Genomic DNA, 12,661 nt, shown 5'->3' with positions numbered 1-12,661 from the left:
TTTTTTTTTACATTTTATTTAAAATTTAAAAATAATTAATATTTTTAATAAAATGTAAAAAAATTAATTATTGAGATATAGCTATAGACCTAACGTATAACTATTATTTAAAAAAAAAATCAACTAAAAATATTAACTGGATCAAAAGTTATTTAAGTTGTCAGTGAGTGGTGGGCCACCCTGTATATTCTCTTAATCCAACATACTTTTTCTTTAAACCTCGCTCGCCAAATTGACATTTTTTCTTAATTCCTTTTAAATTTGAAAAAATTTCAAAATTCTTTTGGTTTTTATTTAATTTACACTGTAAACTTCTATGAATATCAAAGATTCCATCATTTTAGTTTCCCCTTGTGAGAGAATTTTTTATTCATATTAAAATTATTTTTATATCCTTTTTTATTATGTCTGTCATTCGTTTTTCTCAACATTATAAAATTTTCTATTTAATAATGTCAATTTCAAACTTTCAAATTGAGCTAAAAAAAATTCAACCTTTTTTAATATAAACTTTTATACAAATTATTAACTTTAAAAGACAAAAAAAAGGTTCAAAATAACATTTTGCACAGATTATGGTTAACATATAAATAATCAAAATCAATAATAATCTGAAAAATAATTTGTTTTTAATTATTTATTTATATGTAAACACTAGTATTTTACTAATTAGTGATATTATAATATATATTATACTATAAATAATTAATTATAAAAATTAAAATTGACACCCCTATAGTATAGAAGAGACGAACATAAAAAATATTTTATAACAGATAAATGGAGATATATATGTAAATAACAAAATAAAAAAAAAACTTTATCATTTTAAGAGAAATTGAGAGATAAAAGAATCATCTTGTAAACAAGAGTATGAATTTAAAAATAGTTTGTATGATATGTTATATTATTACACTTGAAATTATTTTTAAATAAATGATATATTTTCAAAATATAGCAGGCAAGGAAAAAAATATATTAAAATTATTTTAGAACATAAAAAACATCTGCGAAAATAAACCATTATATTAACTGTTAAAATTATTTTTTAAGTACACAAATCGTGTAGCTTTACAATAAAATTATATTTCAAAATAAGAAAATCATACAAAAAAGTTTTTATAGTATGCTTTATAATACATTATAGTTTTATTATATTAATAAACATATTTAAATTTGATTAAAAAAAAATTTAATTACATTTTTTTTAACTCTAAGTTTTATACTAGAAAAAGAAAGAAAATGCATTTAAATAAATTTTTCATTGTTATAATTACGTTATTTTTGTGTTTACAAATGAAATTTGTCACGACGATAGACTCGTCAGATATTAGAGAGCTCAAATATATTGTCAGTAAATTTGTAATTAATGATTTCGATTATATCGTGTATAATTCATTGAAGCTTAAAAATCTATTTGATAATAATGAGTACATACAAAATATTACCAAAATTACAAATGATACTTCTAAAAATAAGCCTGCAGAATATGTGTCAATTCAATATTTTGAAGTCGACGAAGAGAACTATTTCAATAAACAAGATCTGGTTAGTGGAATGCTTAGTTGTAAGTATATTGAGCAACTTAGGCTAATCAATCGTCTTTTGTTATATATATGTAAGGAATATATAGAATCTCAAAATTACATTGGATATGATAACGAAAGTAAACGTATTGAAACTAGAAATTATTTTTTGAAGATATTAAAAAAAAAACATGATTGTTATATGGAATTTATTAATCTACTGTATAACAATATTAATTTTCTTAGTAAATTGTTTGGGGAAAGTTTTGATAAACTGTTAAAATTATTAGAATACTTGAAAAAAGTTGTTATACATGAGGAAAATGTTAAGAATTACTGTTATTGTCTAGAAACTGCATTTCACAATTATCTCAATCCAGCTAAAACTTCATGTAAATTTACAAAAACGATGCCCAATGAAAAGAAATATATAGATGAATTTGAAAGCTATAACAATGAATTCAAATCTTATATTGATAAACGTATAAACTACATAGCCTTTTTAGATTACAGGATTGATAAAACGATTGAAGATTCCATGGAATATAATTTTTATTTTGAAAAACTACGTGAAGACAAAATCGAAAATCATTATGAATTATCAATATAAGTTATTTTGAAATAAATATTTTATATTATGAAATTTTAAACTAATTAAATGTTTGTACCTATTTATAAATAAGCCCTTATAATATGAAATATATATAATATTTTAAGCAAAAAATTAATACCGTTTTTTTATTAAAAATTAATTTCATAGCTATTATTTATTATGTTATAATTAGATGTAAGTTTTTTTGACCTATTGTTTGATAATTTTAATTCAGTAAACAGTGATTAATATAATAATTAAATAACAATAATGTTGACCTCCGCATCAAAGATTAAATATTAAATTTTTCCTTTACAGTTGTGAAATTTCCAAAAATAATAACACCAAGATAGATGTTTAATAATCACGGCTAATAGTTTGTTTAGTATTGTACTAAAATAAAATAAAAGATGTGGCCTAGTCGGTAATATGACAGTGCTTCATGTGATTTGGGTTCGAGACTCGATTACGAGCGGCTCTGTTTTCTGAGCAAGAGATCAATTTATGTAATTGGTGTCTTCATTCCTCTCCTCAGGGGCGGACTAATCATCCATCCTGGAGTATTCATGTGCAAGTTAAGAAACCTTCTCTTCGAGGGAGACCGCTATGGCTTTTAATGAGTTGCAAAAGCGTAAAAATAAAATAAATGTTTTTTCAAGAAATTAAGAATAATGAATAGTAAAAAATAGTTTGTACCCCGTACAAACTTAAGATATATTTATATCTTAATCTATATCTTGAACAATAACAGAACTCTTCAATGCTTGATTAGTTGATGATGAAAAAGGTTTCATAATTTTTTAATATAAATTTCAAAACAATAAAAAGAGTAAGATTTCAATAGAACAGCTTAAAGATAGGAACTAGTAAAATACTAAAATAAAATGGATGAAAACAAATTAAATTGAACAACTACATCATATAAAATAAATTTTATATGTATAAAAATTATAATATTTCTCTAAATTTCTAGGGAAACTTTGATATTGATCCAAACAAAAGTTACCCGTGGAAACAAAAACCTTGACCTACTATCTGGTTGGTCTAAAAGATTCTGCGGATTTGCGGATCTGAATTTTATTGATTAGTATCCCAACAAGCGACCTTGACCGTTCTAAATCTAAGTAATGAATTTTGTTGTTTTAAACTCAACACAACAAACTTTTTTCATTGATTTTCAAAATATGCAATCAATTGTAAGGCAAATCAGTATTTATATAATTTATAGGTTGCAAAAATAAATTCATAATCAAGATGTTAGTTGTGATGCGTTTATAGAATTTAAACATCATTACTTATGAGTATATTTGGAAAGAGCAATTCAAAACTCAATTATTACAAAATGATAATTTATTTAAAAATCTAAGGGTTTGTTTTAAAAAACAAGTAACGTAAATTTTAAAATAATATCTATTTCTCGATTAATATGTGATTAAAATATTTTTGAAGTCTATATCCTATAAGGGTACCAACATGATTTTTTTGATGACAACATATTAAATGATCTAACTAAAAAAATTCTTATAGATATTATGTTTAAATTAATTTTCAATGATTAAAAACTGAATAACTAGAAAAAATAATGAATGAAATATTAAAATTGAAGTTTCACTGTTTTTTGTTTATAAATTATTTTTATGGATCAATTTAAACAAATAGGATAACTTACCTAGACATCGAAAAGTTAAGGATTCAAAGAAAAAAAAATTTAACTAAAAGAATCGAATTATAAAGTTATCAAATTTATTTTTCGATTAATTAAATGGTTTATAATAAAAGAATCAGTATTTTTTTTATGAAGTTCATATAAATGAGGACGCGTAATATCGGTCGCAATTTATTACACTCAAGATCAAGGTTTTCCAATATTTTTGGTTTTCTATGGTTTTCCAACACACACTCTCCGTTTTACCACAAACTATATGAAAATATGCTCTATGATTTCACTATAAGCTTAACGCACTTTAACTAATACTAGATTTTTTACAGATATTTACTAAGAATATTCTGATTGAAAATACAGCTCTAAAAATGGAATATTGTTGAAATTTAATTTTCAATTGAGCAATTTTGAGTACTACTGAGCGCTTATCATTTATTGATAGCGTATCATCTAAAGTAAACTTTAGGTATATTTACCATGATATATCTATCTATATATATATAGATATATAATAAATCACCATGATCATTTTATAAGTTTTCGTTAAAATATTTTCCTTGTATAAACGTTTAAATATATTTTACAATTAAACTTTATATTAAATATATTAACAAATAAAAATTATTATTATCAATTAATTTAATCAACAACTTTATTTTAAATATTAAAGATGGCTTAATCACAAACTATGAGATAAGAATTATTGTAGGTCTTTAATAAAAAGATAGTGTTTGTTTAATCATTTATAATTAAGTTTGAAAAATGAATAGAATATTTTCCCTATTTTGCAAATATATTACAACCCGATCATGTTTAACATCATCTAAAAATGGACTTTCTTACTTAGTTAGATCTTCTTACGTTTTGGGTGGTCAAATTAAAACAAATTTGGCTATAAAGTATGATATTGGATCTACAAAAAGATTTAAACGGTCGAAAAAAGATCCGGTGTGTACAACATTATTTTGTGTAACATAAATTTGAAATAAGTAAATTATCTGTTTTTTTATTAATAATTACTAAATTATAATTTATTTAAAATATTAAAGAATCCATCTTGGAGTGATGTTACTTGGATCAAAATATAATAAAAAATTAAAGCTGCAATTTTCTATTAAATAAAAAAGCGAAAATTAACTAAAAGTACCTTTTTTCCAGTATAAAAATATACACCAAATTAAAGATATATATATTTGCATTTTCACTGTTTTTTAATTTAATCATGAAGTTGATTTGTGTACATAAGATAATTATGGATATATGAAATGCTTTATGAATTAAATAGTATAACTAATGAGTAAATAAGTGTAAATGTTTTCTTTTATATAAAGATTATTATTTATAATTGTAGGATGAAAATGAAGATTCAGATGACTCAGATTTAGAACTAGACAATTGCAGCCAACTTATTAAATACAAAACAAGTTCTTTACGAATGGACAGTGTTTTGAAGCATGCATTAGGGAAATCAAGAAAGTAATTTTTTTTCAAAATGAAGTTTTTTTGGCTTCCACAAGTTATTAAATATTTTAATTATATTTATAGTAAAATTGAAATCGCCTTTTTTGAGAGCCGTATCAGAGTTAACGGGAAAAAAGTTTTAAAAAAGAGTCATTCTTTAGATGTAGGAGATGAAGTAGATTTAATCAAAGGATCTAGTCCAAGTAATCCAAACTTCCTTCTAGTATCTAGAGTTGAAATTCTATCAGCCAATCTAGATGGTCATGAATTATTAGTGAAGTTACGGAAATTCAAAAATCTTTTAATTGATAACTACCCCGATAAATGGAAAGCTTTGTCATCTTAACTAATGTAAAATTATTATAAGTATATTAAGTAAAATAAAATGAATGATTTTTTTAGTAATTTAGATAACTATTTAACATTATTAACTTCTCTGTAAATGTTTAATCTTCTACATAATAGTATAAAAATAGTCTCAGACAACTAGATTCAGCAGTATGATAATAACTGATAAATTTCATTTATTTCCTTGTACTTTTTCTGTTAAATAATTCTTTAGTTCTTTCGCTATTAAAATATATGTTTTAACTAAATAGTTTTAACCAACAAAAAAAAATCTTGTCAAAATATAAAAATTAGGGTTATAATTATTACATATATAATTTAATTGTTGAATTAAATAACATATGCTGTTTATTTTAGAAGTCAATAATAGAATAATTTATGTACTAAGCTCAATAAATTAATACAAAATTCCACATATTAGTTGAGTGTGTATTTATTAATTCGAAAAGTAAATAAGTGTTGTATAAAATAATGAGTCACAATTGCCAATATATTTTAGAGTAAATTGACAATAACTCAAAATTAACTTTATGGTACTTATCACATTATGATTGTAAGTCTTTAATTGATTAATCTTAATTGACAAAAATAAAAAACCAATAGAAATAAAATTAGTTTAAAATATATTTCTGTCATAAATTATGGTAACAAATTAACATGAATTATACCTCGCCTTCCATAGAATAAATTATATTATTAAAAAAACTAATGCTATAAACCATACATAAATATTGTTCAATAATTTAAATTTGCAATAAATAAAAAATAACATACATAAAATTGCATTAATAAAATCTTCACATTTAGTTTTATGCCATTGCACTGGCTGGTAATGAACTATGTTTTGGTTTCATTCTATTAATAAAAACGCGAATACAACCATTGAAATCAGCACTTACTAAGACATAGCCATCTTGACTTTTGTTCTCATCATTTTTCATTTGTCTGAAAACAATTTCTGGATTCGGGGCAAAAATTGCGCAAGTAACTACAGCATTATGAGCTTTGATTCCTTCCCAATAGTCATTTCGATCTCTCCTGACAGATGTAAATTTAGAATAGTCATGATGTGTTTTCCATATATAAATACACTGATTTTCAGAACCACATACAATATACTTTCCATCATGACTGAAACTAGCTTTGATCTGACTACTAATATTTACATATCCCTTATACTTACATGATAAATTTAGGTCTCTGAGATCATATAACCTGACTCTACTATCATTTGATGTTACCAAAATTTTATCTTCACCAGGCATGGGTTCAATGCCACTAATTTTACGTCCAGTTGAGTTTCTACCACGAGTTGAGCGTACATGTATTTGGGTGTGATAGCGTAACTGATCTGTAGTATAAAATATACATCTACCATCATATGACCCAACTACAGCAAATTTACCATTTTGACAGAAGTTTGCAGCAGTTATAAGTTTTGTTTGACCTTCAACTTCATTCCATACAGCAACTTTTTTATCAGGTATATTCCAAAGACGAAGTTTTCCATCTAATGATCCACTTAAAAAGTATCGGTCATCCCGTGGGTGAAAACATATTGCTGTTACAAAATCAATATGTTGAAAACAACATAGGCATTCTCTTCTACTAATATGCCACAATCTAACAGTTTTATCCATTGATGAAGAAAGAACAAAATAATTTTTTGACCATGCAATATCTAGTAAATCAGAGCGGTGACCATTATAGGTACAGAATGGCCGTGACATAAATGGGCCCCGATCATCAGGATCTATTAAAAAAGACTGATCATCAACAGAAAGTTGTGATACAAGTGATTCAGTTGATGGGGTAGGTGAAACTTTTTCAGCGTCATACTTTTTCCTCATTTCATGAAAATCTTTGTAAGCATCTTGTAAAACCCATATTCTAAGCACACGATCTTGGCCAGCTGTAGCTAATAGTCTTCCACACATAGAAAACTTCATACACCACACAGCTCCAGTATGCTCGTTGCAAAATTCCTAAAATATAAAATACATATAAAATTATTAAAGTTTATTTTAAAAAACAATGTAATATTAATAATATTTATTGTACTTGAACATGTTGAACAGAATCAAATTCATAAGGACCTTTATGACTATTAGAAGATCTTAATTTAAAAGGTTCAGATACTTGTGGGGAATTGGGAATATCAGCAGTAATTTGTGGTCTTTCAACTAAATCAACTATCTCCATGACATCCTCTTTATGACGTACATGAGATACTTCATGTGCAATTGTTCTAGCTTTATTTACAGTCTTTTTAACAGTAGTTCCTAAAAACCTTTTAATTTTTGCAGTACGACGACGAATGGCTGATTCATCAACAGGATCATCCCTTCCTGTAGCTACAGTATCATTTGATTTACTGCCAATACTTTCTTCATCTGATTCTTTAATTTGTTTAGTAGAATTGGTTTTGTAAGAGTTGGAATCCAAATTTGGGGTGCTTACATATTCTGATGTTAAACGCATTATGTGTAAAGATAATGGGTTAATACATTGAGGTAACTTATCCTCAGCTATACTTAATGGAACTCGTTCACCAGTGTCCAAATTTAATACAGTGATTTGTTCCAAAATTTCCTGGGGATTAAGATTTTTTTAGTACAATATTCAATAGATATTTATAACTTTATAATATAATATATTATAATAATTAATACTATAATTGAAACTAACTTAAATTATTAATATTTTCTTACATAGAATTCACAAATACTTAAATATATATTATTAAATAACTTACTATATCGGTCAGTTTTTTTCCTGAATCAGTATGAGTTTTCAAAAACATATTTAACTGTTGGTCACGCAATTCTTGTTCATCACCAGCAGATCTTCGTCTTTCTCTTGGAGTAACCCTTGTATATGAACGATTACATGTAATTCCACTTGTTGACATTGGATAAGTATTGCTGTGAGAACTTAATGTTCTTGATTTATCTTTAATTTCATCAGTAATTTCTTGAACAATATTTAAAACTGGTTTTTCATCATCCTACAATTAAAATTACTATTTAAATAAAATCTATAGTTTATCATTAAGATCAAACTTACACGGTGATTAACAACATATTGACCTTTTGTAGCAGATTGAAGATCTAAAGAATTTTCTAATTCTCTGGTTAAGGACTCAATAGTGCTTACCGGACTTGATAAAGAATTATTACTAGTTTCTTTAATTAAAACATTTAATTGCTGTGTAAAAAGGAAAATAAGAATTATTGGTAAATATAAAAAGCAGATAAATTAGAGTAGTATAATGTCTGTTAAATGTGTTTCAAAACAATATGTAGATGAACTTTAATCATTTAGAAAATAAATTATTTAAATTCTTCTACAATTTCTATTATATAGAAATTTAAAATATAATAAAAATATTATCAACGTACATTAGCATTATTTTTAGTTGTAAAACTGTTATTTTCATTAGCAGCTTGTTTGCGTCTCTTTCGTCTAGGAGGTGCAATTGGTTTAACATTTTCTATATTACATGTGCCATTATTTGACGTCTTTGTGCTTGCTATCACATCTGGTTCATTTAAAGTATTTACACTATCAACTGGAACGATAAATTTATCTTCTGAAAAGACTGGAGTACAAGGTTCCGATGATTTTAAACTTTCTGATAGATGAATATTATTTTCTTTCTCTAAAAATATTATAATTTAAAAAAAATTATGATAATGAAATAAAATACTTACCAAAGCATTGATCTGTTGAAACACTTCCTAGTAATCTGCCAACTTTTCCCAATGATAATATGCTTTGAACTGATACTCCATCAGGTTCAATGACACGAAAAGGATGGCTAGGTCTGTGTGAAGGTGCTAAAAAAACACCATCTGCTGATGACGCTTGACTTTCAGTAGGAGAAACTGGTTGTGTTTCATCCTCATCAATCTGCATATGTTGTCTAATTTCAAAAAATTTTCGCCGACTATTAACTTCTAAATTCTAAAAATCATTAAACAAATTAAATAATTATCATTAAAATTTAAGTTTTTATATATACTGGTTTAACAGTAGTATTTAGTTTGAAAGTCATATTTTTTTTTTTTTCTTCCATAACTTCTTTTTCATTTTTAATAGTTGTTTTAGTTTCATCACTGAAATATAAATAATTCAATATGATAATAAATCAATGATCAATTAAAAAGTTTTATTTTAACCACGATCGTTCAAATAATTTATTGATTAAATAAATTGAGATTAATAAAAAAAAGAAATAGTAAAAATATGGGAATAGAGAAATTTACTTTTCTGTGCAAATAGTTAAATCTTCAGCATCAAAAAATTCATCATTATCACTGTTTGAATTTGACATAGTTAACAATTAAACATTTTAACATTAACAAGGTGAAAAAAAAATTAATTTATACAAAGCATTATATTAAAGGTAGGAACAAGTAATAAAAAATTTATAGTATTAAGAATTCATAAAATAAAAATAAAATTGTGAAGTTTGTACGTTTTGTCATGTTATCTACCGTAATTCTCCTGAGAAAATGATAAGAATAATTTTTTGGAGTACTTGCTATAGATAATGAATATTAATCAGCTATGAATTTTTTGCTTTGTAATAAAATGTTATAGTCTTAGATTTTATAAAATGATAAAGGCTATGTTTTTATAAAATTTAGTGTGGTCTGTATTGTATAACTAAACAACTAAATTGTATATTATTACTGAATAATCAATGATATTTAACCAAAATTGCCTTCTACTTTAAAGTAAATTTTAAGTTTAAATAACTTTCATTTATTAAAAAAATTAAGAATGCTTTTTAACAATGAATTTCGAGAATCCAAATTGTGCCCTAACTTAACAATAACGCTTAAAGTCGGTGAGCTCTCCCATATACCAAATAGGAAAATCAAATTACCCGGCCCTAAAATTTTTCAATCAACCAATTTGAGTTAATTAAATTTTTTAGTTGTTTACCGCTTTATAATTTTGAAATAATTTACATTTACATTTAAATAACTAGAATTTGTGCTTAGATTACTTGGTTATCGCAGAGCGATCCTAATGACAAAATTTATAAAATATTACACAGAATATCTTGACTTTATAAAGAAAAGATATTCTGTGTAATAATTATAATTATAATAGATCATTATTTTATAATTATAATAATTGGACTACTAACCAATGAAATAATACTTATTATACGCGTGTCTAAAATAAAGTATGAAATATTTGGGACCACTAAACCCCATTTGTACTGTTCGTGGCACATTGTATAAGGGTTGAGGGACCTTGTTTTCCTCTCACTTACTTATCTTGATTTTTCACGTTATCGTCTCAGATTATTCTCTATTACCATTTACTCTGATGTATTATTTGATTGTGTTTCTTTAGTCTTTAGCTTGATTTCTTTCACATAGCTTAAAAACATGGTTAAAATAACTAATATATTATTAGGAAATAAACATACTTTATTGTTTAGAAGTGCCTTTCTTTTTATTAATACACTTCCTTTAATTTTAAACAAACGCTTCTAACAACTTCAAATTACTAGCCGAGATTCTATTATCATTTCAGGGAATATCAAGTAAGAGTAGTTTTGACACACTAACTACACTAATTAAGTAATAACTAGAAATCAAAGTACTTGTATTTATAATGTCTTAAAGAATGATAAATATAATTAAGTGTTCAAAAAATGTTGGTCACTATTAAGTATTCACTAATCAAGTAGAAAAAATATTTGATAAATTTTAAAATATTGCTTATTATAGTATGCAGTAAAAATATATTACTTAAAATGAATGGTATATAATATTCATTATATACAATATATTATTGCATAATAATATTCATTGTGTACGTTACTTCCATAATAAGTGTAATTTGCATTTACTTTTTTCAATTATAAAGCCACCTACTGTTTAATAAACCATTTATTTTTAAGTTTTGTACAATAAAAATTTAAGTAAAATAATCTATTAACTTCGTTTTTCTACTAGATATAATTATAAATTAAATCCACTTATTATTTAAAAGTTCTTGATAAATATTACATCTCATTAAATAATAATGACACATTGAAATTAAATTTACATATTTTTATTTTTGTACCATTTTAAAAATATTTTGATATTAATATTTTTATGCGCTTTTAAATTATTATGTTAATATCCCAGTAATACTATCAAAACTATACGTGCTTCGTGCTGCTATATTTCTTAAGTCAAATTTTAACTTGATTTAAATTCTGAATTATTAGCATAATTACACTAGTAAATTTAATTACTGATGTAAATTGAATGAAAGCGATTATCAATCGGATCAACTTATAAAAAAAATAGTTTTTCTTACATTAAATATTGTTAGAAATATAATGAAAATAAAACAAATTGTCAACTAAATAAATAGTATCTGTGGGTCTTAGACATTACTCCACAATACTATTTACCACCATCGTACATTTTAATTACTTGAGGTCTATTTAAAAAGAGGTTGTAAATTAATTAACAACCTCTCTCTTATGTCTTTTAAGATTCATTAAATGGTTGATCTATGTAAATATAACAGTAATGGGGAATTAATCCGGATTTCGAACTTCTGTGTAAAACATTCAGATTCAACAACAAAACCCAAAACAAAAATGAAAAGACCTGATAAAAAGATTAATTCCGAAGTTTGAATTTCATACTCAGACTTTTAATTATTAATAAAAAGTGATTGTTTTAGCGTTAACCTCTAGATTTCTTCTAAAAAAATAATAATTTAGAGAAATTTTTCTTTAGCTTATTTTAATAGTATTTATTTCTCAATTTAAAAATGGTTAAATATTTTTTAGGTTTATCCATTATTATTTATGAATATTTTCATACTTGCACGGAAAAAAGTAATGTTTAATATAGTGATAAATTTAAGAAAAGCGATGGGAAAACTAAATAAATGATAGGGTTAGCCGAATATTCAGTTATTACAACTATCTTAATTGTAGTTATTACTATATTTTAACCATTGATAAAAAATACACTCAAAATCCAATTTCTGAACTTCGGAAAATCCGAATTTTCTTATCACTGACATAGATACATAATTACA

The 12,661-nt window shown here is 24.6% G+C and overlaps 2 protein-coding genes and 1 long non-coding RNA gene across 3 annotated transcripts in view; 2 read left to right on the top strand and 1 right to left on the bottom strand.

Moving 5' to 3' along the window:
* Positions 1-3,500, top strand: part of LOC126901399 (uncharacterized) — a 9,266-nt gene extending 5,766 nt beyond the window's left edge. The window contains exon 3 of the long non-coding RNA XR_007703036.1: positions 2,437-3,500. This is a non-coding gene — a long non-coding RNA (uncharacterized LOC126901399). The remainder of the gene's footprint in view (positions 1-2,436) is intronic.
* Positions 3,501-4,492: 992 nt separating this feature from the next.
* LOC126901395 (mitochondrial transcription rescue factor 1) lies at positions 4,493-5,647 on the top strand. The gene is made up of 3 exons (XM_050677811.1): positions 4,493-4,729; positions 5,133-5,257; positions 5,327-5,647. Exons 1-3 carry the CDS (start codon positions 4,544-4,546, stop codon positions 5,586-5,588), a joined length of 573 nt encoding a protein of 190 aa, XP_050533768.1. The 5' UTR covers positions 4,493-4,543; the 3' UTR covers positions 5,589-5,647.
* Positions 5,648-6,196: 549 nt separating this feature from the next.
* LOC126901388 (WD repeat-containing protein 44) lies at positions 6,197-10,092 on the bottom strand. Its single transcript, XM_050677803.1, has 8 exons — positions 9,859-10,092; positions 9,615-9,708; positions 9,304-9,556; positions 8,992-9,251; positions 8,657-8,797; positions 8,346-8,597; positions 7,652-8,182; positions 6,197-7,575 (listed from the first exon to the last, which is right to left on the bottom strand). Exons 1-8 carry the CDS (start codon positions 9,924-9,926, stop codon positions 6,400-6,402), a joined length of 2,775 nt encoding a protein of 924 aa, XP_050533760.1. The 5' UTR covers positions 9,927-10,092; the 3' UTR covers positions 6,197-6,399.
* Positions 10,093-12,661: the final 2,569 nt, after the last annotated feature.

This window comes from Daktulosphaira vitifoliae, unplaced genomic scaffold (assembly GCF_025091365.1).
Source record: "Daktulosphaira vitifoliae isolate Bord-2020 unplaced genomic scaffold, ASM2509136v1 Scaffold_3, whole genome shotgun sequence".
NCBI lineage: Eukaryota > Metazoa > Arthropoda > Insecta > Hemiptera > Phylloxeridae > Daktulosphaira > Daktulosphaira vitifoliae.
The sequence above is the reverse complement of the archived record's forward strand: the minus strand, read 5'-3'. Positions and strand labels throughout refer to the sequence as shown.

Coding starts and splice junctions, on each gene's coding strand:
- LOC126901395 (XM_050677811.1), top strand. CDS start 4,544: ATGAATAGAATATTTTCCCTATTTTGCAAATATATTACAACCCGATCA. Junction 4,730..5,132: donor AACGGTCGAAAAAAGATCCG/GTGTGTACAACA, acceptor TTATAATTGTAG/GATGAAAATGAAGATTCAGA. Junction 5,258..5,326: donor GCATTAGGGAAATCAAGAAA/GTAATTTTTTTT, acceptor TTATATTTATAG/TAAAATTGAAATCGCCTTTT.
- LOC126901388 (XM_050677803.1), bottom strand. CDS start 9,926: ATGTCAAATTCAAACAGTGATAATGATGAATTTTTTGATGCTGAAGAT. Junction 9,252..9,303: donor TTCAACAGATCAATGCTTTG/GTAAGTATTTTA, acceptor TAATATTTTTAG/AGAAAGAAAATAATATTCAT. Junction 8,598..8,656: donor AATATGTTGTTAATCACCGT/GTAAGTTTGATC, acceptor TTTTAATTGTAG/GATGATGAAAAACCAGTTTT.